Consider the following 24,098-nt stretch of genomic DNA (forward strand, 5'->3'; position numbering starts at 1 on the left):
TTGCCCTGCAGCACCAAGTAATGAGCCAAGGGGTCCCACCACTGCCTGCAGAAAGTGGTCAGCACTTTCTTCCTCCCTCCAGCGTTGCCTGGCCAGAAGTGTCCAGTGGGCAGCAGCGGTCTCTCTGGCCTTTCCTGGCCTCTTAAGGCAGTTAGGTCCCAGCGAGCACACTTCGCAGTTGCCAGGATAGTTAGTGTGCTTTTCATAAATCTGTTGCTGCACACACATCCTTTCTCCTTCACCAGTAAGGCTCTCTTCTCTCCCCCTTTTCCTTCTGACAACTCCCTTCCAAGCTCAGTTCAGGTGTTTCCTCTTTTGCAGGCTCGCTAAGCTAACTTCTCCGACTGTACTCCTGCTACCTCTCGCATGTCTCTCTACTCTGTCATTTATCACACACTGCTCACTTGTTCAGAAACTTACTGCACAGCTACTGTCTGTCCAGCCCAGTCTAGAGGCCAGGTTACAACGGAAGCAGGCAGTTGCAATGTCGTGTGCTAGACGATCATGGCCATTATCTGGTCCTACATCAGCTTCTTTCCCACGTCCCTCCACCTACCTCCTGGACTTACAATCTGGCTGTCTACCAAAAACCCATCTTCCCTTAGGAGGCATCCAGCAGTGCCTGCTCATTCTCTCCCTCCTCGGGAGATGAGCAAAGCTGAGTGTCTTTCTGCTCCCTTATACCATTTCCAGACCAGGACTCTCTAACCTCTGCTCCTTTGGAGCTGCCCCCAGCTCTGTCCTCTATAACTACCCAGCCACTCCTCTTTATCCACCTGCCCCTTTCTCCTCTCCCCAGACCAGCTGACATCCCCTGACCATCGTTGACTCCTCACCTCTCAATGCCTTGCCCTATTGCCCTTCCATTGACATGTACTCAGGAAAACCGCAGCCCTGGGTCACCCCCTACCTGCCTCTCCCCTTCTGCACCTCGAGGAAAGCACCGAATCTATCTGTGGTACCGGGCCACATGGCCTCCCACTTGCCTGAGCCTCCACGTTGCCTCACAGGCCTCTCTAGCTCCCTAGTCTTCTTCCTCTTCATCACTTCGTTCTTCACAGCCCTTTTGTCAGACCGCCATTTTTCTCTAACTTCCAGGTTTTCCCCACCCCCACCTTAGTTTTTGGCTAATACCCTCACTTCCTGTTCTAGCGAGGCCAGTGGACAGGCACTCTCTCAGCGTCTTCTCACTGTATCTGTAAACTTTCTTCTTGTCATGAAGGACCAGTTACCGTTTTGCTACCTAAGGCACGTGCAGTCCTTTCCTGCCTCTCGGGCTAGCATCGACTTCCTGCCCTGTGGCTACAGCCTCTCTGGGCCGTTTCCCATCAGCACGCCACTGTGCCCAGTATGCTGTCTTGTTTGAAAGCCCACTTCCCTGAGCATACAACTTCCGTCCGACCCCGTCTCTTTCCTCATCACAGCCCAATTCTTGAAAACTGTTCTCTGTAGTCACTGTCTTTCCTTCTGTCAGCTCACTGCAAACTATTTTCCACCCCCCACCTCCACCCCTCAAAAGCCAAACCATGCTCTCCTGTTCCATCTTCTTTGTCCGCTAGGCGACATCTCCCATTTTGTGTTTATTCTCCTTTTCAAACATCGTTTTCTTTGGCTCCTCCACCCTCATCGGGGGACAAGGAGAAGACAGTGGGAACACTGAGCTCTGCACGTTCTCACCATGCTCTCACCCGCCTTCTGTCTCCTTTCTGTGCTCCTTTTCCTCCACCTGACCCTCCCCCTTGAGGACATCTCCCTGGGAGACAGAAGCCATCTAGATAGTGGTGCCTTCTGCGTGGTATTATGGCCACCTGCTCCTCCCTTCACGTCACAGTGACGGCCGCTACTGCTACTGGGCACCTCCTCACGACGTCCCACAGGTACTCGAACTCAGAGCACCCAAAACTGAACTTGTTGTCTTTCTCCAAAGAGACCTGCCCCTCCTTCTCCATTGTCTGTCTAGTTGGCTGCACCACCCACCGTCCTCCCAGTTGCCTGGACCAGAACGCTGCGTGCCACCCGGGGAGGAATGCGTCCTGATGACCGGGAGCAGTGGGCCTTGCTCTTGGACCTCAGTTTGAAACCTGGCTCTGCCACTCTTGCTGTATGACCTTGGGCAAATCACTTAACCTCCAAGCCTCAGTTCCTTCATCCAGAAAATGAGAATAACAATAGAACCTAAGTCAGCTTGTTGCGAGAATGAAATGGAGTGATGCACACAAAGGTTCGGCAGAGCGAGCGCTCAGTCCGCGTGGAAGCTGGAGCAGAGCAGGGGCCGGGGTTGTTCCCGTGACTCATCTCGTTCTCCCATCCACCACCGAGAGTCCTGGCCACACTACCTCGTAAATCACTCAAACTGTCCACTTCTCTCCACCCACAGCCACTCCTTAAAAAGCCTTCAGTGGCTGAACATCCCCTCAGGGTTGAACCCAGACTCGAGCATGGCCTGCAGGGCTCTTGCCGGCTTTGTTTCAGTCTGTCCTCCTGGCCTTTCTGCCCACCCCCACCCCACCTCACCCCCAAAAGAAATCTGGGCTCCTGCTGTACCTCTAAGTGGTTGGCATCCCCTAAATATTTAGTGCTTTTCCATTTCCCAGCCTTTCCACTTGCTCTTCTGTCTGCAAACTGCTGTCTCTCTCTCCAGGATAATGCCCCCCGTCACCCTTCATGCTCAGGGCAATACCACCTCTGGGAAATGCTCCCTGATGGGCCCGGTCCTGGTTCCCAGAGCACCCTGTGCTTTCTTCCCGGTAGCTCTTGGCACTGTCACTCAGAATTAAACAGCCTGTTTGCATGTCTGTCTCCCCCAGCAAACTCAGGTCAGCGAGCAGAGGCACTGTGTGTCTCCCGCACAGTGGAATTCTCAGAGCCCAGCCCAGTGCCTCAGAATCGATGGTCAATAAATGATTGTCAGACTGGCCTGAAAAACACAGGAACTTCTGCGGATCACAGCTGGTGTGCTGTCCTGACTCTGCCACTCACTAGCCATGCCCCCTTCGGCCAGTTTCTTAGTCTTTCCCAAGTCGAGTGTCCTCATCTGTGAATTGAAGCTAATGATGCCAGAAAGGCAGTTGTGAGGATTAAATGAGACAGTACTAGCTCATGGTACCGAGCAGAAAATGTGTGTTTCTGTGCTTTCCCCTTCTCGCTACCAAATTGTACGTGGTCCCACATCACTCCCTCTACACCAGCCGTTTTCAGACACGTTTGTTTAGCAGCAGAATGCTCTTCTGCAAATGAAGTCTTGCAAGGAACTCGGTTTCTAACAAAGCAGAGCTGTTCTGGTGCAGGGGAGGAGTGAAGAGAGGCACTCCCAGTCCTTTGTGCATACCCACGGCCTTGAACTCCAGGCCGCATAGCTGGAAACGCTGCTGCAGACTGAGCTGCTCCCTCACCTGAGCGCGGTTCCAGGGCACAGCCGTACTTGCACCCAGAGAACGGGACACACCCTCTCAAGTATCCCCGTAGCGACTCTGTGAGGAGGTATAGGTAGGTCATTTTTCTCCTAAGTTTACAAATGACGTTAGTAAGGTTCAGAGAAGAAGTGATTTGTCCAAGGTCTCACAACTGTGGTCCTAGTCAGTTGTGGAGCGAGTGTTCAAGAAAGACGACAGGACAAATAAATGCATGCCTACTGGGCACAGAGTCACCCTCCTTAAGTTGACTCTGAGGTGATGGCAAGCCCTCTCTTCTCTCCCCACTTTCCTCTTCCTGTTTCTCCTTCATTCCCGGATTGCTAGAAATATGTGAAATGGTGGAAGTCATGCAGCCCCTGGCACGGCACCACCACCTGCTTCCTATAGGTCTTTGACATCTGTCTCCTGCTCCCTCTGAAGGCCTTCGTGGCGTGCTGGTGCCTTGAGCTTGGGCGGGCGGCGGGGGAGGGGTGACTCAGCCCACAGACGTTCTTTTTCATTCTCCACGTCTGGCTCTGTCAACACTGATTGGCAGGGTCTGGCCTCTCTGAGCCTCACACAGGCAAAGACACTGCTTTTACATCTTGCCCTAGGGCCCCATGTGGCTGTCCCTAGTGTGTCATGGGGCACACGTTAGGCATGCCCTTGATTACTCGAGGCCAACTGAGCAGTGAGTGGCCTTCCTATGGGAATTTCGCCCTGTTCAGTGGCACCCATACACAGCGTTAGGAGGGCACACACATTCCCAGCCCCCAGAGCAGTGTCAGCCTCACAGCTTCCTTCCTGAAAGACCCGCATCATGGCACGGCTTTTTCCCCTACCACCTGCAGAATTGGAGAGAATGTCTGTAATCGCCATCTTCCTCACATGCATCCCCACTTTGGTCTTCATTTCAGAACTATTGTCCCCATTTTGCAGATGAGTCCACTGAGACTCAGCAAATGGGTGGATTGCTCAGGCTTAGGCCTGGGAGGCAAGGTTCAATTAGCTACGTCCCTATCGCTTTGAGTCTAGCCTTCTTAGGCCCTAAGACGTCACTGGGGCTCTGGATGAACAAGCTGTGAAAACCGTGCCTTCTGTGGGTGTAACAGCCTCCATGCCCAAGATGCGTACCTGTCTGATTGCGCTTTATCTTCACTCCTGCAGGGTGGGTGAGCGGGCCAGGATCGTGAGGCACTGCCTGTATCCAGTTAGTGGCAAAGCTGGGCCCCATGCTGGTGTGTCAGGTGTCACGTTGTGTCTGGCAGCTTCCAGGCCCTTGCTGAAACTGCCTCTTGTATTGGCAGGAAAAAGAGAAGGCCCAGTTGGCAGCAGAAGCTCTGAAGCAGGTGAATCGTGGTGTTTCTGGAAGCCGGGAGCTGAGACCTGCCAGGGAGAGGCTCTTGGAGTGGCCCGACCGGGAGCTGGATCGGGTCAACAGCTTCCTGAGCAGCCGTCTGCAGGAGATCAAGAACACCGTCAAGGACTCCATCCGCGCCAGCTTCAGTGTGTGTGAGCTCAGCATGGACAGCAATGGCTTCTCTAAGGACGGGGCTGCTGAGCCAGAACCCCGGAGTCTACCCCCCTCGAACTTCAATGGCTCCTCAGAGCACCGGCCTGACATCAACCTTGACCTGTCCCCTTTGACTTTGGGCTCCCCTCAGAACCACACGTTACAAGCTCCAGGCGAGCCAGCCCCACCGTGGGCAGAAATGAGAGGCCCCCACCCACCGTGGACAGAGGTGAGGGGTCCCCCTCCCGGTATCATCCCCGAGAATGGGCTAGTGAGGAGACTCAGCACTGTGCCCAACTTGTCCCGGGTGATCTGGGTCAAGACACCCAAGCCAGGCCACACCAGCTCTGAGGCGCCAAGCCCAAAGGAAGTCCCCAGTTGCAAGCAGGAGCTGCCTGAGCCTGTGGCTTCAGGTGGGAAGCCACGGAAAGGCAAGAGACAGGGCAGTCAGGCCAAGAAGAGTGAGGTGAGCCCAGCCCCCCCCTCCACGGCCAGCTTGGAGTCTCCTGGTGCCAAGGGCCAGATCCCCAGTCCTAAGCAGCCAAGCAAGGCCCTGGAGCCTCCCAAAGTGGGCAGCTGTGCTGAGGCCGGAGACGGGAGCCGGGGGAGCCGGCCAGGACCAGGCTGGGCTGACAGCCCCAAAGCTGACAAGGAGAAGGGCAGTTCCTGGCGAAACTGGCCAGGTGAGGCCAAGGCACGGCCTCAGGAGCAGGAGTCTGTGCAGCCCCCAGGCCCAGCGAGGCCCCAGAGCTTGCCGCAGGGCAAGGGCCGCAGCCGCCGCAGCCGCACCAAGCAGGAGAAGTCAGCCGCCTCCTTGGGTGAGTGCCCCAGGAGCAGGGGCTGAGCGCCCCGCCAGGCCACGGGTGGAGGGCAGTCCTCGTGTGTGGGCAGCGCTGACCCAGAGGCCTGGCTGTGGGCACTGAGCCCTCCTGGCTGTGTCTTCCTAGACGACGTGTTCCTGCCCAAGGACATGGATGGTGTGGAGATGGACGAGACCGACCGGGAGGTGGAGTACTTCAAGAGGTAGGTGTGGGCACCGCCGCCCCGCCACTCCCAGGCGTCTCCCACCAGCCTGTCTGCTGGAACCCAGGGAGCCACTTGGCAGCACAGTGCAAGGGAGTGGGCAAAGGAGGCATGTCAGGCCCCAAGAACCAGGGCTTTTCTGGCTTCATTCACTCTGGATTCACTTGCACTTTCTACTCTGCCTGGGCTGAGCTCGGGGGCAGAGGCAAATCAAACAGTCTAGATGGGAAGAGCATAAACCTATAGTCCAGCAATGAGTGCTGTTAGAGGAGGAAGGGTGTAGGTTTGGGCAGTGGCTAGAAGGGGTACCGCAGACCACGCTGAGCGGTGGGGCCAGCCAGGGCAGCGCTCCGACAAGAGGTGGTGACTGAGCCGAAACCTGAGGAGTTAAGAATGAGTGGGCCAGGAAAAACGAAAAGCGTGTTTGTGACAGTGGGGTCAGCACGTATAAAGGTTTGAGGGTGAAAGAAACTTATGTCCTGAGGGGAACGGAAGACAGCCCAGTATAGCTAGTGTAAAATCCAGGGTGGGGGGCGGCGAATGCCAGTGCAGCATCACTGTCTTCATGCGTTGCCCCCTGGGCTGTGGGCACCCCAGCCAGGAAGCTCCCCCAGCCAGCACAGTTGCCTTACCTGCTAGACTACAACACCCAGGACCTGGACGGGTTGTGCACAGCTGACCTGGCTCCTTTAGTGACCAGGACACATGGGTCTAGGAGAGGGGTCCAGTAGGCAGGGGGATCTCTGATTGTGCTTCTCCTCTGTCCCCCCAAACCTGACAGATTCTGTTTGGATTCTGCAAAGCAAACACGCCAGAAAGTTGCTGTGAACTGGGCCAACTTCAGCCTCAAGAAAACCACTCCCAGCACAGCTCAGTGAGGTATGGAGACCCCAAGTGTTGCTTGCAGCCCTGGCCCCTCTGTCTCCACAGTGACAGCCCAGCAGGCTCTGCTCTCCGCAGCACAGGACCCATCTCTTCTTCTGCAGACATTTTTCCCGAGCCCTGTCCTTCCGTTACTCCTCCCTGGGTCAGGCCCTCCTGCCCTTGTCCCTTCCTACACTGCCATCCCCTGGGGTATCTCCACCAGGCCCCCACTTCCCCTGCCAACTTCCCCCCAATGTGCCCAACAGCCGTGGGCCCCCGAGGGCTGCCCCTACCGCTGACATTATTAGCCTCGGTGTTGAATCTCACTTGCTGGGACCGGCTCCTCGTGCACGCTGCCAGGGCCAGCCCCAAGGGAGCAGCGTGGCAGCTGAGTTAGACCAAGGCCTTGGAGGTCATTTAGGCCCAAACAGGGCAGGTTTCACGAAGAAATTAATAGCGAAGCCGCCTCCCGGAAGAAGAGGCCTGGCCTCCCCTCCCAGCCACCTGCATAGGCCCTTCTTTCTGAATCGTTGACCTGTCAGATGATGTTTTGGATGAGAATAGAGCAGGAGGCACTGGGCTGAGAACTGCAGGACAGGAGAGAAGTCTCGCTGGCGGGCAGGCTTTGGTGCTGGCTTTGAGGCCTAATGGCTGTGCAGTGCCGTACCTCAACCCTCAGCTGTGTCTCTGGGCTCAGGCCTTTTCTGACAGTCACGTAGCTGCCCTTAAGGCAACAGGAAACGGGGGCTGATGTCCTCACCTGCCCTCCTCTCTGGCCAGGGCAGCAGACTTCCTGGATTCTCGGCTGAGTCTCCTAGTCCCTTTTTGGGTCAGGATCCCCAACCCTTGATGCTGTTCCCGCCTCCACGGGGACCTATGAAGACCCAGAGTCGGAATGGGGAGGCCATTGCTCTCACCACGTGGCCATGCTCTTCTGTATTCGCAGCTCCTGCCGGGTCCAGCTTCTTCATGGTCTCCTGAGACCCCCGACTGCCAGCTGAAGGTCTACAGTTTCTTCCTCCTCCACAGCCCCACCCACCTGCCCAAGACCCTCGCTGCTCCCCGCCATCCCGGACCAACCAAAAGCTGAATGGATGCTGAGCCGGGCTGGGACCCCTCAGGACCTCCACAGAGCCGTCTCCTGGTGCTACGCGGCCTCCACACTCAGAGCCTGGGGGCTGGGCTGGCCTGTGGGCGGGGGCTGCTGGCCCACCACTGCTCTCTTTGTGTTTGTTTTTTTGTTTGTTTTATTTTATTTTTTAATTCTTTACTTTTGATACTGTGAAGATCTTTCCTGCCGAAAGATAAAGCAACATTTGGACACAGAGTTGTGTGTTTCGTTTGCTGGGCTGGGTCAAGGGTGAACTGAGGGATGTAATCAGAAGCACGGGTCTGTCTTAGTGTCTCACCTTGTTAAGCATGTACTTGCTGTGTGTCAGTGGTTTGGCATTGTTTCTACTTAATTCTTGCAGCAGTTCTAAGTAGGACTGTTACCCCATTTTATAGATAAGGAAACGAAAACTAAGACAGGAAAATGACTTCAGTGAGCTCAGTCTAGCTTACAGGGTTAGAACACAGGCCCGTATGACTGTCGCTTGCCTTTTCCTCCTGTTGGGAGCAATCGTATGGGAGCAGCCCCTTCCCCACACTGGGTCTGTTTCCCCCTCTACAAGATGGGTGAGTTGGAGCGTTGGGACTTGGTCTCCAGGCAGCTGACGTAAGAAGGGGCCTGGGGGAGGCTTGAGGTCTTTATGGACTGTGCATGTGTAGCCCAGATGTTTAGGGTTATCATGGGAAGTGGGGGGTAGATGGAGTTTTTATAAATTGAGTCTGATTTTCAAACGGGAATGAGACATGTAGCTTAAGTACTTGAGAGTTAAGAGGATAATGAACCCTTCTGTAAAGTAAAGCAAACTACCTCTCCCCACTCTCATGGATCTGTTTTGTAAATTCAGATATTAATATAATAGGTTTGCTAAAAATGCGTCACACACGTGTCCCAACTCCTCCCCCCAATGTCGTTTTCTCCACTAAAACCAGCTCTTAACTTGAGCTAATGTGGGGGCGGTGGTGGCAGTGGCCACACAGCCATTAAGAGCCCTCTGTGGAGTGCGGGGAGCCAGATCAGAAACCGCTTGCTATTCCCTCCCCCAACCGCACCTGGTGGAGCCCCACCATGAGCGGCAGTCAGTACCAGCTTTCTCTTCTAAAGAAGTGGAACAGCATTGCCCACATGCTCACAATTCCTGGTCCCTGGCCTTTCCCAATCCCTAAGGAAGTGTGGGCACTCCCTGTGAAACCTTTTTCTGTATATTTATTGCCTGTGTTCCTCTCACACTCCAACTCTTGGCACCAGGCTCCTGCCATGCAGCTGAATTAGCACAGCTATCTAAAATTCTGCATTGTTCGAAAATTGAAGGCCTGATTAGCAGTCGCTTTTCCTACAGAGAAGGACTTGAGAGTGGCATTTGGGGCCCTCCATGCCTAGCCCCTGCCTCCAGCCACACGTACAGCCTCCGTGTCCAGCGAGGCCTAGCACCCTTAGATCTCCCAACTTTGCTCACACACTTCCCTAAGCCCAGGTTACACTTTGTGAATCATCCTTCACATCCCAGTGGAGAGGCCCCTTTTACTTTGAGAATCAGTTTGCCTTGCCTTCGTGATAATTTCAAAAGTGGTACCTGCCTGTCTTTTGATACTTCTTAACCTCAAAACTGGTTAGCTATACTTCTGTCTCTTCAACAAATCTGTAATCCCACAAGCCAGGTTTGTGTCTTGCCCACTTTTATCTGCTTCAGCACTCAATACACAATGCCCAGCACAGGCTCATATGAAATACATGAAGAAGGAAAGGACAGCATTGACCATCACTCTTCTTAAAGTCCCCAGTGATAAAATTATTCTGACGGGGCCCCGCATGCTCTGGGCGCTATCTGCCTCTCCCACCCTTGCTCTGGCTACCCCCACCCCATGTGGGCCAAGTGATCTCTTTATTCCCTAGGAATCTGTGCACTTGTACATGGCCAGACCACTCCTGCTGGACCCTCTTTCAGGAAGCCTCGTCCTCTCCTCCACTTCCTGCTCTGAGATTCCACCACACTTCTCTGGAAGCTCAGAGCCACTGTCTCCTGGAAGCCTCTGGTTCTCCAGGCAGCGAGGCACACTCTCAGCTCGATTACAGCATTTACCATAAGCATTTGCACACATGTACAGACCCTCCCCATCATCAGTATTTTCTTTACCCCTCATTACTCTGAACATAGATGTTGTCTCACATAGATGAGGACACCAGTCAGCCTCAATGCTTGAGTCAACTGTTCCGCAAGCAGCACCCCGTGCCCCGGGCATCAGGATCCCAGCTGGTCGGTTCCCGGAGCTCCCTGGCCACTAGAGGGTGCGCCAGGTGACGTCATAGTCTGGGCGAGGCTGGGTACCTGATGGGATCCGCGGTCTTCCTTTGGGGCGCCTCCCCCGCCACCAGGCTTGATTCAAGCCTTTAGCGCAGGGGTGTCCAAACTTTTTTCACCAAGGGCCACATGTGGTAAAATACACAAACAGCCGGGCCACTCACTCGAGGTGAAGTACGTGTTGCCTCACCTGGTTTATGTAAGTAAACTAAATCAGCCTACAACACTGCTTTTCATTAATGGGATTGTTTTTTTTTTATAACAAAAACAGTTGGTGGTTCATTCTCAAAACAGCTGCCTCTGATTGCTTCTGGATGGTGGTCCTTCTTGACAGACCTGGAGGGGGTGGGGATATAAAATAAATTATATACTATATTTCAAGCTTGTTAATGCAAATAAGTTTGGATTGTAAACAGATCAACTAATATTTGTTTTAAAAATGCTATCAATATAAAATGATTACATTTATTAAGGAATAGGGCTTAATAACACATGGAACATGTAATATATTTTGAACTCGGGAACATGGTTGCGCTCAGTGAGAAAAATGAAGTTGCGCTTTGGCCGGCAGGATTGCTGGCAGGTCTGGAGTCAGTTTTGTGGTTGAGATGCGAAGGACGTCACAGAGATGGTCGTTGGTCATTTTGGTTCTCAATCTGCTTTTGTTCAGCCTCATCAGAGAAAATGTTTGTTCACATATGTATGTTGAGCCGAACAGACTCATCATTCTTTTTGCGTGGCATCTCATCAGAGGAAACTTGCCTTCTTCCAAGCTCCGGTAGAAGTCAGGTAAGGAAATCAAAAGCACACGTTTTGTCTGACAGTTGATGTTTTATGTTGGCTGACAAGTCTTCGATTAGCCGCACAACTGTGTTTCTTGATAGGCTAACGCTGTCGAATTCTTGACTTTTTTCTGGGCACATTATTTCTGCGACTTTATTGAGACACTGTTTTATAAATTCACCATCTGAAAAAGCCTTCCCATGCTGGGCAATGAGTTGAGCCACCTTATAGCTGGCTATTGTGGCATTTTCTTGAGTTTTTTTGGCACAGGAAAAATACTGTTGTTGAGCTAGCAAGACAGTTGTCAACTGTTTAACCTGCTGTTCTCGTTCCACACCGTGTAGGACATGTAGGTCTGATGTTTGGTTTCGTAGTGTCGTCTTACATTGTACTCCTTCATCACTGAGACACTCTCATTACAAATCAAACACACACACTTCCCCCCTTGACTTCCATAAAGTATTCATTTTCCCACCGTGTCTGAAATTTTCTACACTCACTTGCTATCTTGCGTTTCTTTGGTGGTGTCATTTTCAAATTCAGTGCGCTGTGGCAAAATTTTTCTTTCCTTAATTTTGTTCTGTAGAGGAACTGCCTTGATCAACTCAGTAGCTCCACCTAGAGTTAAAACCAAGAAATGCAATACCGCCAGGTTTCAAGTTCGGGCCATATTCTGGTATATTTTTGGAATTTGCTGAGGGCCAATTAAAAATGAATGGGGTGTGGAGGGGGCACAGTTGGCCCACGGGGCCGTAGTTTAGACACCCCTGCTTTAGCGCAAGCTCCAAATCCTCCAGCATCCCATAATGCTTTGCCGGATGTTTTCGCCCTCAAACCGGCAATAAGCTGCGTAGCCACTCAGGGAACATTGACGCCCTGCGCGCAGGGCAGCAGCTCAGTAGAAAGTTTGTCCCTCGGTGCGATCCGGAACTCAGATGTCGTTGCTAGGCGCCGACGTCCGCTCTTCACATGTGATTGGGTCTTGGAGATAAGGCGGGGTTTTCGCCGTGGTGCGCATGCGTGCAGAGAAGGATGGAGGAGTCGGAACCCGAACGGAAGGTGGGAGCGAGGTTGTGATCCGCGCTGCTGGCGATACTCAGTGAAGGCTGAGCGTTGCGGGCTTGACTTGTGTGTCTCTGCAGCGGGCTCGCACCGACGAGGCGACTGCCGCAGGAAGCCGCTCCGAGGCAGAGGATGAGGACGACGAGGACTACGTGCCCTACGTGCCGTTGCGACAGCGTCGGCAGCTGCTGGTGAGGGCCCCGGCTCGAAGGACGAGTGAGGGCGCGGGTGGGGGTTTCGCAGTGGGATGGTGACCCCTGGTCTGCGCGGTGCGGTGTCTACACGGGAGCGTGGCCCCCAGGCACACGAGGGACTAACCTGATCTGAGAGGCAAGGTAGCTGCGCGCCTCGGGGCACAGGACCCTCTCCCAAAAGCCAGGGTCCTGACGCAGCTCCTGGGCCCGACGCCCCGCTCCGTGCTGGGCTTGGCTCTGAGGGCCGCTGGTGGAACCTCAGCTCCAGAAGCTGCTGCAGCGAAGGCGCAAGGGAGCCGCGGAGGAGGAACAGCAGGACAGCGGCAGTGAGCCCCGGGGAGATGAGGACGACATCCCGCTGGGCCCTCAGTCCAACGTCAGCCTCCTGGATCAGCACCAGCACCTCAAAGAGAAGGCCGAAGGTGGGCGCAGCAGCTGCGAGGCTCGGCTTGGTGCGCCGCCTTGGGCTGCTGACGTCGTCTGCTTTTTTCCTCAGCCCGCAAGGAGTCTGCCAAGGAGAAGCAGCTGAAGGAAGAGGAGAAGATCCTGGAGAGTGTGGCGGAGGGCAGAGGTACAGTTGTAGCTGGGGCAGGGAGGAGGTGGACTGAGCCTCCTGCCCCAACCCCAGGCATGTTACATCTCAGGGGGCCTGGCCTCTGGGAGGCAGGTGCCAGCTCTGAGCGCCGTCTGTCTCCTCAGCACTGATGTCAGTGAAGGAGATGGCTAAGGGAATCACATACGACGATCCCATCAAAACCAGGTACCTCTTTCCAGTCTGCGAAAAGGTAGTCACCCTTACTTGGGATGGGATGTGGCTGAGACTGGCAGGAAAACCCCAAGGCCAGCCATGCCCCAGGGCCTCTCTTGACCTCTGCCTCCTGCCCAAAGTTGGACACCCCCGCGGTACGTCCTGAGCATGTCTGAAGAGCGGCATGAGCGTGTACGGAGGAAGTACCACATCCTGGTGGAAGGAGATGGTATCCCACCTCCCATCAAGAGCTTCAAGGAAATGAAATTTCCTGCAGGTACCTGGGGACTGGGAGAGGTACCACACTTTGATAGTCAAACGCCTGTCTGTGAGTTTGTGTCCCGTCTCCCACGAAGCTCCGCAGCTGCAGTACAGCCAGTGGGGATGGAGGGATTTAAGGAGCGGTTCCTTTCGGCTCCTTTTTCAGTTCTCCCAGCTGTACATAGTCACCGTTTTGTGCCATTAGAGACTTCAGTGGATGAGTGGTGTTGGCCTTAGACCTGGGTGCGGGTCCAGCCTCCAGTTAGCCTGGGGCCTGTCTGTCTTTCCCTTGCTCTCTTTCTCTGGGCCTCAGTTTCATCACTTGTAACTTGAGGGGGACAGAGCCCATTTTACAGGCTTTGGGACCTGATGAAGTCCCTGTGAGACACAGTGTTGTTTCCCACAGCCATCCTGAGAGGCCTGAAGAAGAAGGGCATCCACCACCCAACGCCGATTCAGATCCAGGGCATCCCCACCATGTAAGTATGGACGTGGGGGTTCTGGGCAGGGCGGTGACAGCCCGGAGCAGTCACTGGACAGCCATCTGGAGACGCAGTCCCTATGTTCTGCTGAACCCGACTCGGGCCCACCCTCTCCCAACAGTCTGTCCGGCCGCGACATGATAGGCATTGCGTTCACTGGGTCAGGCAAGACCCTGGTGTTCACTTTGCCCGTCATCATGTTTTGCCTGGAACAAGAGAAGAGATTGCCTTTCTCCAAGCACGAAGGGCCCTATGGACTCATTATCTGCCCCTCGGTAAGATAGGCTGGCCTGGGGGGCAGGGCACCAGGAAGACTGCCTTCCGGTACCAGCGCCTGCCCCTGTGCCTGCAGCGAGAGCTGGCCCGCCAGACCCATGGCATCCTGGAGTATTACTGCCGCCTGCTGCAGGAGGACAGCTCACCACTCCTGCGCTGTGCGCTGTGCATCGGGGGCATGTCTGTCAAAGAGCAGATGGAGACCATCCGCCAGTGAGCACAGGCACCCCCACCCAGGGCCACCCCACAGCCGCCAGATAAACCAAAGGACCTTGTGTTTTAGCTACTCCACAGAGCCTTGCGGAGGCCTCCTGTGGGCCCAGCCCTCAGAGAGCCCCCAGTCTAATGGGGAGGTCATTTTGGGGTGGGACAGAGGGATGTAGTGAGAGACTGGGGGGGCAGCGCAGATGGATGCGGGTCATTCCAGGCAGAAGGCACAGTGGCTGGGAACCCGGGGTGTCCCGGAAGGTCAGGGTGGTTCGGTGTGTAGCCCAGCAAGGAGGTTGAGGCACTGGTTGGACCTGTGCCCTTACCACACAGCGCAGTCCCCAGCAGACATCACCAGCTGTTTGGGGTCTCAGACAGGCCAGCCCCAGCCCCAGTTTCAGGGATGGTGCAGACACAGAACAGTTGAATTCAGTGAACCAGGAAAGTGAGCCCTTCGAGGCCTGTGGAGGCAGGGTGCAGTCTGAGACCTGTCTGGAGACTCAGGCAGCAGCCTCCTGGGAGTGAGAGGACGACCCAGGAGAAGGATTCGCCAGGCAGAGGTGACCATGTGGCTAGGGAGAGCTCTGGAGCACTTCGTTGGTCAGGAAGGCTGCAGCCCCCTCCAGGAGAGATGTGTGCTGTACATAGCGCAAGGTGCTGGGGGTGACGAGGAGGGGACAGGTGAGCAGTAACAGGAAGGGGACCCGAGGGCAGAGAAGGTGGAACGCCAGCCTCCAGGTCGGGCTGAGCATGGTCTCTCCTTGGTCCCCAGCGGTGTGCACATGATGGTGGCTACCCCCGGGCGCCTCATGGACCTGCTGCAGAAGAAGATGGTCAGCCTGGACATCTGCCGCTACCTGGCTCTGGACGAGGCCGACCGCATGATCGACATGGGCTTCGAGGGCGACATCCGCACCATCTTCTCCTACTTCAAGGTGCCCTTCCCTGCTGGCCAGGGCGCACCTCCGTCCACTACGGAGGGCCCTGAGGCCCTGCGCTGCCCACCCTGTCGCACATGCCCTCAGCCCCTGCCCTCCTCTTCCTCAGGGCCAGCGGCAGACCCTACTCTTCAGTGCCACCATGCCTAAGAAGATACAGAACTTTGCCAAGAGTGCCTTGGTAAAGCCTGTCACGATCAACGTGGGGCGCGCAGGGGCCGCCAGCCTAGATGTCATCCAGGTGGGCAAGCAGTGCTGGAGGGCAGTCTCACCTGTGAGGGCAGGGTCTGGCAAGGCTCCCTTTGAAGCTGATTGGAGCGGGGTGGGGGGGGTCCACCTTGTGGGCACTGGGGGTTTCATTCAAAGGAAACATTCTTAGGGTCCCCGGCCCTTGGTGGCAAGAGGCTACTAGTCACCCTCCGGCTGGAATGGGGGGCCCAGCCTCTGGCAGGGCCGCTAATGAGGCTGTTCTCAGACCCCCCCCTAACCTGGCCCCTGTGGTGGCAGGAGGTGGAATATGTGAAGGAGGAGGCCAAGATGGTATACCTGCTCGAGTGCCTGCAGAAGACACCCCCGCCCGTGAGTGTAGCCAGCCAGGCTGGCCCAGGATACCCCAGAGGAGGGAAGAGGGCAGTAGGAGCAGCACATGGGAGAAGGTCGGGGACACCTGGGCAGAGGCAGCCCCCGTGACTGGCATTGGCCTTCCTGGACAGGTGCTCATCTTTGCAGAGAAGAAGGCAGATGTAGACGCCATCCACGAGTACCTGTTGCTCAAGGGGGTCGAGGCTGTGGCCATCCATGGGGGCAAAGGTCAGAGTGGCACTTGCATAGACATGGACGCTGCTGCCATTGCAGCCCCTTACCTAACCCTGCCCCTGCCTGGCTGGCTTGTCACTACTCCCCAGACTCTTGTTATTGCTCTAACCCCTCCCACCTGACCCTCTGCAGACCAGGAGGAACGGACCAAGGCCATCGAGGCTTTCCGGGAGGGCAAGAAAGATGTCCTAGTGGCCACAGACGTAGCCTCCAAGGGCCTGGACTTCCCTGCCATCCAGCATGTCATCAATTATGACATGCCTGAGGAGATCGAGAACTACGGTGGGAGCTTGGGGGGAGCGTGGGGGGTTTGGGCTGCAGGCTTGGCCCCCGCCCCAGGCAGTGGGCCAGATGCTGTCCCCTCTCTCTGCAGTGCACAGAATTGGCCGTACTGGGCGCTCAGGAAACACAGGCATCGCCACCACCTTCATCAACAAGGCCTGCGGTGAGTACCCCAGGGCCCCCTGGGGTCCTGGGTCCCCTGGGTCTTCCAGGCCCTGGTTACAGGGCCCAGGGTGGGACCTAATGATGCCTCACTGCCCCACAGACGAGTCCGTGCTGATGGATCTCAAAGCCCTGCTGCTGGAGGCCAAGCAGAAGGTGCCACCAGTACTACAAGTGCTGCACTGTGGGGACGAGTCCATGCTGGACATTGGAGGTGACTGCAGAGCGGGGGACACTAGTCTAGGGGGGGCATGACGGGAACACCAGGTCTACTCTGCCCATCAGGGGACTGGGGGGGCTGAGGGGGACCAAGGTCTGGGGTGTGGAGTCTGGCCCTGTCACCATGCTGACCCCCTCCCCCCATACCCCATGTGCCCAGGAGAGCGTGGCTGTGCCTTCTGCGGGGGCCTGGGCCATCGGATCACCGACTGCCCCAAACTCGAGGCCATGCAGACCAAGCAGGTCAGCAACATTGGCCGCAAGGACTACCTGGCCCACAGTTCCATGGACTTCTAGCTGCCTGCCGCCCTCCTCTCTACAGAGGCCTCGGTGCCCGGGTTCCAGCCACCTCCCACATACCAGCTCCCTGGACAAGAAGCCAGCATCCTCGGCCCAGCTGGCCTGGGCCCGGCCAGGCCATACCTGGCTGCCTGCTCCCTGTGCCCCCAGAATTATTATTTTTGCTTCCCTTTATCCGAGCTGCCATTAAAGCACAAGCTTCTGTGGTCTGAGCCCCAGTCCGGCCTCTGCGTTTCACCTCGTCCGCCCCCCGCTTCCTGGTAACCCCACTGACCTCCAGAGCCTGGGCATCGCACCCACCTCGGCCAGCACCCAGCCGGCCTGCTTGTGGAAGGAGCTGCCTAGCTGGAGCCCGCTCTGTGCCAGCTGGATTTGTGACTCAGAGGGACCACATTGGTGGACGAGGGGAAATCGTTGGGCGGCTTTTCGGGCCTCTGGTTGGCTGTCTAACCTCCAGGCCTGCCCCAGCCTCCCTCTTCCTGTCGATTGTATGAAGCTCCTGGGGCTTCTGGGGCCCTTGGGAGGTGACTTGCAGCCTCGGGCCCCCTGCCTGCTTGCCCACCTGTGCAGGCTCCCAGGAGGGAACCTTCCACTCTGTTTGCTGAGGGGCAGCAGATGCCACGGGGCTGCCACTCAGGCCACAAGCACTCCGTGGCACACTGCCCGGCTCAGCCACAGGTGAGTGCAGAGAGGTCAGACTTGGTTATGGGCAGCAGTCGCAAGAACATTGGCAAACGCACTGGGATTTCGACATCTGGCAGGGGGTGGGCAGAGGATGGCACTGGTGGCAGCTCCTCTGTGCCGGGCGTTTCATGTGCACAGCCACATGCCTATCCCAGCAGGACAGCAGTTGCCCAAGCCATGTTTGTCACTTGGTGTGTGTCCTTGGGCAAGTTACTTAATGTTTCTGAGCCTTGATTTCCTCCTCATTGAAATGGCAGTGAGAACGCAAAGGGCCTGGTGTGTGGGGCTGAAGCTTGGAGCTTCCCGGGCCACAGTGGGTACAAAGCCAATTGTGGGAGACCCTTGGAAAAGATTTCCTGCCCAAGAAGCTACACAACCCATATGTGACCCCCCAACTCTTCCTCAGCCTGTTTGCACATTCCTTCCCATACGTGGCATTGAATGCAGGATGTGAGGCTGTCCCCAGAACTCAGATCCACACACAGCTCCGATGGTGGCCTCCAGCAAGGCACAAAAATAAGCCACCAGCAAGAAGCAAAGCTTAAAAAGAGCATGTGAGCTCTCCAGGGGCGCCCTGGGGGCATGCCACCCACACTCGTGGGCAGGGCCGTGCCATGAGGACGGGGGCACGCTGCTGGGGCCTTCGTGCTCTCAGCATGGGGTGGTCTGGGGAGGCCTCCCAGAGGAAGAGGCAGCCAGCGTCGGAGCACGGCGGTGAGGGGTGCCCTGGAGTGTGAGGACGGACACAGCACCTGGAGTGCTGGGCTGAGGAGCGCAGTCTAGACCTGAGGGCAGTAGGGACCAGGAAACATTTAGGAACGGGAAAGAGGTGGGCCTAGGAGGGCCAGTGGTTCAAAGGGGAGATGCAGGTCTGTGGAGTACCCTGTTTCTTCTCCTGTGAGTAAATTTATCCTTGCTTTACTTTCATTTCCCTGGCAGGAGCGGGACTGCTCTATCTATGAAGTAGCCTGCTTCTTGCCTTTCCTCAAACAAACAAAAGAAATGCACAGGCAGACAGTGGATGAGGGCAGCAAAGATGGAGAGAGCAAGTGAATATTAGAAATATTCCAAGATAAGGACCAGCCAACCAACCAGGGCTCCAAGTGGGAAAGCAAGGAGTTTGCCAGTCTGGCTGGAGAAGGGTCCTGGGGCAGAGTTGGGGCTGTGGGAATACCAGGCTCCAGGGTGCACAAATGCCCCCAGGGGGATGGGAGGGGTCTGAGCCCATGACTAGGGAGCCAGCCTGCAGGTCAGATGCTCACTCCCAGCTGACCCAGGTGCAGGCATGGGTCATTTGCCCTCAGGTGGTCCAAGGTCCCTGCCAGACACACATGGGCATGTTGGCCAGTCCAGTCAGAACCCCAAGGAAGAAATATGCCCCCATCCCCTATCTTAACTCCTTTACTGGAGATGGGGTTCCCTTCCCCCAGTCATGCAGCTGCCTCTCTGGACAGAGGGGAAGTGGCCAGAAGGGGAAGTGTGAGGAGTTCCTCTCAGCCTGTAACCAGTCTTCTCAGGCCCTCGGAGTGGTGGACCTGTGGCCTGCCGCGGCCATGGAGCCTCTGGAGACCCCCATCAAGGATGGCGTCCTGTACCAGCAGCACATCAAGTTCGGCAAGGTGGGGACCCTCGCTGCCAGGCAGCTGCCCAGGACAAACGGTGGGCCTCTGCCCCAGCCTGGGACAGCCCACCGAGACCTGGGAGAATGGGGATGGGAGTCAGGGTGGGGGATCCAACCCAACGGTTGGGGTGAGACAGAGCCCCATCCTAACCTGAGCAGGTGGGCTGAGCCTGAGCCAGCCTTGGTGAGACCCTGCCTCATTTACAGATGGGGACGCCGAGACGGGAGGGGGTAAGAACCCAAACCTTGGGGCAGGGCACAGTCGGGAGACTGGCTACTCCAACAGCATTTCACCCTTCCCAGGGCCAGGCTGGGCTGGGGGCTGAGCTGGCAGAGGCCCTAGAGGTGGAGCCCCACCCTGCAGAAGAGGGCATAGCTCCTCCCAGCATGTCATGGGACATAGTGGGGGGGTTCACCTTCAGGCAGAAGGCCCTACACCCCCGCAGCTCAGCTGCAGCTGGTGACAGGGCAGATAAACAGTCTGTTTCCTTTGCTTGACACTATTTGCATGTTTCCTTCCTTGCCATGGTGAAAGGGAGGCCTCAGTCAGCACCCTCCTTGTCCTGTGGCCTAAGTAACCTTTTTGGGAGGTGGGGGGAGGGAGGTGCACCAACATGACAACGGCAGTGTCAGGTGGTCTGTTGCAGCCGCTCGATACTTTAGAGACATAATCTAGTAGAAGCCCCACCCTGGTCTTCTCATGACCTTTTGAGAGACCAGGACACTAGTGCTTATGGGCGTACAAATTAGGAAGGTGTAGGATGGATCTGAACCCAGGGCTGACTGACCCCAAGCACAGACTATTCCCCCTACTGGGGTGGCTGTGGTAAGGCCCCCTTCTCTGAGGCCCTGAGGAACGGGGGGAGGCAGAGGCCAGCCTGAGTGGCCAGGAGCATTTGCTGAGCGGCTTGTGCTGAGCTCATCCCCATCCTTATCTCCCCCAGAAGTCCTGGCGGAAGGTATGGGGTCTGCTGTATGCAGGAGGCCCATCAGGCGTGGCACGGCTGGAGAGCTGGGAGGTCCGGGACGGTGGCCTGGGGCCAGCAAGTGACAGGTCTGCAGGTGCTTGCCGGCGTGGGGAGCGGAGAGTCATTCGCCTAGCTGACTGCGTGTCTGTGCTGCCGGCTGACGGTGAGAGCTGCCCCCGGGACACCAGTGCCTTCCTGCTCACTACCACCGAGCGAAGCCACCTGCTGGCTGCACAGCACCGCCAGGCATGGATGGGCGCCATCTGCCAGCTGGCCTTCCCGGTGAGCACAGGGCAGGAGGGCAGGGCATCCAGGGGCTGGCCCAGGGGAAGTGCCTCCCCCACACACCTTCTTCATTCCATGCTCACTCACATCCTGTCACTCAGGAAGTAGCTGCCAAGCACCTATGAGCCTGGGAAACAGCCCAGAAGCCACAGAACAAATCTCAGATGGCCATACGAGCTATGGAGAAAATGCAAGGCTGGGGTGGGACCAGGAGTGAACCAGGGGACATTAGGCAGGAGAGGACAGTGGGCCTGACTCCTCAAGGACAACTAACCAGGCAAACATCTGAGGAAATAGTGTCCCAGACGCTGAGGTCCGTGGAGTGTCCTGAATAGAAGGAGCAACATGGGCAAAAGCCCTAAGGCGGGGAGAAAGTGAGTTCACAGGGCAGAAAGCAGGCAGTGTGGCTGGAGGCTAAGGAGTGGGAGGGCGGAGAGCCAGCTGAAACCACCTTGGGCCACATGTGGAGTTTGGGGTTTTATTCCGAGAGAGAGGAGAAGCCTTCAGGGACTGAGTCAAGGACTGAGTTTTAAAGCTTTACAGGACCTGTAATGGACCAAAAGGAAATGAGTCTCATGGTTTCTCAAAAAGTGAAACAGAGTTACCGTCTGACCCAGCAATTCTCAAGAGAATTGAAGCAGCTATTCAAACAACTTGTAGTAGAATGTTCAGAGCAGCACTATTCTTAATAGCCCAAAGGGGCAAACAACCCAAATGTCTGTCAGCCAATGATGGATAAAGCAAATGTGGTCTGTCCATACGATGGAATATTACTTGGCCACAAAAAGGAAGCAGCACTGATAACAGGCTACACGGTGGATGAACCTTGAAAGCATGGTACTAAGTAAAGAAGCCAGACACAAAAGGCCACATGTTGTATGATTCCATTTACGTGAAATACCCAGAATAGACAGTTCCATAGCAATAGAAAGCAGGTTGGTGTTTGCAAGGGGCTGGGGGGAGAGGGGAATGGGGAATGGGTACAGGTTTCAAAGTACCTAAGGTGATGAAAAGTTCTGGAACTCGATAAAGGTGATGATTGCACAACTTTGTGACTTTATTAAAAGCCACTGAATTACTTTAAAATGGTTAAAATAGAAAATTTTATATTGCATATGTAAAATTTTTTATTGAAAAATTTTTAATTTTAAAAATTTGAAGAAAAAAAAAGAAGGGAAATGAACAGGAGCAAGGAGACCAGTGAGGAAACCACCCATTACATTTGACCCTGGCCATACTACCATGGGCCAAGGTGGTAGGTTCTGAGAGTCAGAGCCCAAGTGTGTGAGGGGACGAGGGGTAGGGAGGGGTGAGGTGGAGCCAGAAGCCTGGGGGAAGAAGCTCTGCCCCTTCACCACTCTAAGCTATGGGGGACACACATGGGCTGGCCTGGTCCCTGGCCTAGTGCAAGGGTGTGGGGGCCACGCTGTTGTGTGCCTCTGCTTTATAGCTCTCAGCACCCTCCAGGGGGAGCAGAGGAGAAATTAGCTCAGAGAGGTGTCCAGGGTACAGTGTGTCAGGGGCAAAGCTGGGACTGGTGCCAGGTTCCTGGATGAACTTGCTTGTCACAGAGTCCCGGGTGCCATCTCTCCCCATGAGAAAGGATTCAGAAAGAGAAATGGGGGTGACTCTAACCTCTGACGTTGACCCATTCCCCAGGGCACAGGGGAAATTTCCTCCGGACCAGGGGAGGTGGAGGCTCCCAAGCGGGGTCTGGTCCCCATGGAGGAGAACTCCATCTACTCATCCTGGCAGGAAGGTAAGTCAGGGAGGTGCAGGGGCAGCCTCAGCACCACCACACCCAGGGTTAGGACCTCTGGGGGACCCATCAGCTGTGCCCTCTGCCTGCAGTGGGCGAGTTTCCGGTGGTGGTGCAGAGGACCGAGGCGGCTGCCCGCTGCCAGCTGAAGGGGCCCTATGTCCTGCTGCTGGGCCAGGACGCCATCCAGCTGAGTGAGCCGGCCAACCCGCAGACCCTCTACACCTGGCCCTACCGCTTCCTCCGCAAGTTTGGCTCTGACAAGGTGAGGGGCTGAGCCTGCAGGGAGTGGGGATGGCAGGTGGCCCCTTGGTCACTGACCCACCCATGTCACCCGTGCCCAGGGCGTGTTCTCTTTCGAAGCCGGCCGCCGCTGTGATTCTGGTGAAGGTCTCTTCGCCTTCAGCAGTCCCCGAGCCCGAGACCTGTGCGGGGTCGTGGCTGCTGCCATTGCCCGCCAGCGGGAGCAGCTGCCTGAACTGGCAGCCTCACGGCCCTGTCCCCTGCCACGGGCCACCTCCCTGCCCTCGCTGGACCCCTTTGGGGAGCTGCGGGAGGTGCCCCCCGGGCCCGAGCCGTCTGGCTCCTGGAGGGTGCTCCTGGCTGAGCCTGGACCACAGAGTCTGCCCCCGCTGCCCGCTGAGCCCGCGCTGTATGCAGCTGTATGCAAGCGAGCCAGCGGGCCTCCACGCACCGTGGAGCACCTCTACGAGAACCTGTGTGCGCAGGAGGCCGGCACCGCACCGCCCGAGCTGGGGGACCCCATGCAGGAGGAACCCAGTGGCCGCAGCGCCCCAGCCAGCCCTATCTACCACAACAGCGAGGACCTGGGCTGGCCTGGCCCCGCCCACGACAGCAGCCTGGAGGCCCAGTACCGGCGGCTGCTAGAGCTGGAGCTGGGCGACAATGGTGAAGACACCGGGGTCTCCGGCCGCCCCAGTACTCATGCAGGCTTCAAGGCCAAGCTGGTGACACTGCTGAGCCGGGAGCGGAAGAAGGGCCCAGCCCCCTGTGACCGGCCCTGAACACCTGGAGTGGCCTGGTGTGAGACAGGAGGACGGGCAAATAATGGACATCTGGGACACCCTCCTGCATCCACTCTGGACTTTGGAGACACGGGGACATGGCAGGTGGCCTGGGGAGGCCCCTCAGGAGTTTTGCCGGCCCTCTAGTGTGTAGTGTACAGGTCTGCTGAGAATAAAGCCTTCAGCTCCCCTCTTGGTCCTGCCTTCTAGCCCACAGCCCGCACCTCCTCGCTTTAGCTCCTGACATTGGCACTTGGGGTCCACACGGGCACACAGATCCTCCCTCACATGTGTCGCAGCAAACACCAGTGACCTCTGCTGGGTTCTAGGGATATGGATGAGCTGGACCTGACCTCTACTGCCAGTGGGCTCCAGTCCAGTCCAGTGGGCAGGCAGGATGCAGATAATTATGGCTCCATACGCAGCAGAAATGAGGAGGGCGGAGGGAGAAGTGAGGCTCGCTGGTGGGAGAGGCACCCTCTGGATGCAGTGTGAGGGCCAGGCAGGGCTGCCCCAGGTGGGTAGGGAGCCCGGTGTTTCCAGACCAAGGGTGGGCATGGTGGGCCCAGAGACCAAGGAAGAACATGTACACAGATGCTCCAAGGGCCTGAGGGGAAGTTGGGGGCCCGACAGGAGAGGCCTGATGGTCCTGCAATGAGTTTGGTCTCATCCTCAGTGGAGGGACAATCAGACTAAGGAAGGAGCAGGTGGAGGCAGAATTTGAGGGAGTCAAATGAGACCACCAGGAAGTCTGAGCTGGGGAGAAGGTGATGGGGCTGGGGGAGGCAGGTGGAAGGGATTTCAAAGATGTGCTCACCCAAAACCCC

At 56.5% G+C, this 24,098-nt stretch overlaps 3 protein-coding genes across 28 annotated transcripts in view; all 3 read left to right on the forward strand.

Annotated features, from left to right (window-relative positions):
- The window catches only part of FAM193B (family with sequence similarity 193 member B), a 30,575-nt gene extending 22,445 nt beyond the window's left edge, over positions 1 to 8,130 (forward strand). For 11 of the 22 annotated variants that reach the window (XM_033096980.1, XM_033096975.1, XM_033096977.1 and 8 more), the window contains 4 exons: positions 4,700 to 5,723; positions 5,853 to 5,928; positions 6,710 to 6,807; positions 7,739 to 8,128. In XM_033096980.1, the coding sequence (XP_032952871.1) occupies positions 4,700 to 5,723; positions 5,853 to 5,928; positions 6,710 to 6,806 (1,197 nt within the window). In that variant the 3' untranslated portion in view covers position 6,807; positions 7,739 to 8,128. Of the gene's footprint in view, positions 1 to 4,699; positions 5,724 to 5,852; positions 5,929 to 6,709; positions 6,808 to 7,738 lie in introns of all 22 variants that reach the window. The other 11 variants (XM_033096971.1, XM_033096967.1, XM_033096968.1 and 8 more) reach the window with 3 other exon arrangements.
- Positions 8,131 to 11,944: 3,814 nt separating this feature from the next.
- Positions 11,945 to 17,132, forward strand: DDX41 (DEAD-box helicase 41). Of its 2 annotated transcripts, XM_033096487.1 has the most exons (17): positions 11,947 to 12,041; positions 12,125 to 12,235; positions 12,501 to 12,660; positions 12,735 to 12,809; positions 12,938 to 12,998; positions 13,127 to 13,263; positions 13,654 to 13,726; positions 13,851 to 14,004; positions 14,082 to 14,218; positions 14,985 to 15,147; positions 15,260 to 15,391; positions 15,658 to 15,729; positions 15,864 to 15,960; positions 16,099 to 16,248; positions 16,340 to 16,411; positions 16,514 to 16,624; positions 16,790 to 17,132. In XM_033096487.1, exons 1-17 carry the CDS (start codon positions 12,015 to 12,017, stop codon positions 16,924 to 16,926), a joined length of 1,869 nt encoding a protein of 622 aa, XP_032952378.1. In that variant the 5' UTR covers positions 11,947 to 12,014; the 3' UTR covers positions 16,927 to 17,132. The 2 variants fall into 2 exon arrangements, with proteins under 2 accessions (XP_032952379.1, XP_032952378.1); XM_033096488.1 differs by lacking the exons at positions 13,851 to 14,004; positions 14,082 to 14,218 and having other exon boundaries at positions 11,945 to 12,041; positions 16,790 to 16,957.
- Positions 17,133 to 17,476: 344 nt separating this feature from the next.
- DOK3 (docking protein 3) lies at positions 17,477 to 23,461 on the forward strand. Of its 4 annotated transcripts, none has more exons than XM_033096493.1 (6): positions 17,477 to 17,607; positions 19,131 to 19,232; positions 20,179 to 20,484; positions 22,147 to 22,246; positions 22,339 to 22,511; positions 22,591 to 23,461. In XM_033096493.1, the coding sequence occupies exons 1-6, from the start codon at positions 17,545 to 17,547 to the stop codon at positions 23,269 to 23,271; spliced, it is 1,425 nt and encodes a 474-aa protein (XP_032952384.1). In that variant the 5' UTR covers positions 17,477 to 17,544; the 3' UTR covers positions 23,272 to 23,461. The 4 variants fall into 4 exon arrangements, with proteins under 4 accessions (XP_032952384.1, XP_032952383.1, XP_032952382.1 ...); XM_033096492.1 differs by having other exon boundaries at positions 17,505 to 17,607; positions 19,068 to 19,232; XM_033096491.1 differs by having other exon boundaries at positions 17,509 to 17,607; positions 19,044 to 19,232.
- Positions 23,462 to 24,098: the final 637 nt, after the last annotated feature.

This window comes from Rhinolophus ferrumequinum, chromosome 24, assembly GCF_004115265.2.
Source record: "Rhinolophus ferrumequinum isolate MPI-CBG mRhiFer1 chromosome 24, mRhiFer1_v1.p, whole genome shotgun sequence".
Lineage (NCBI taxonomy): Eukaryota > Metazoa > Chordata > Mammalia > Chiroptera > Rhinolophidae > Rhinolophus > Rhinolophus ferrumequinum.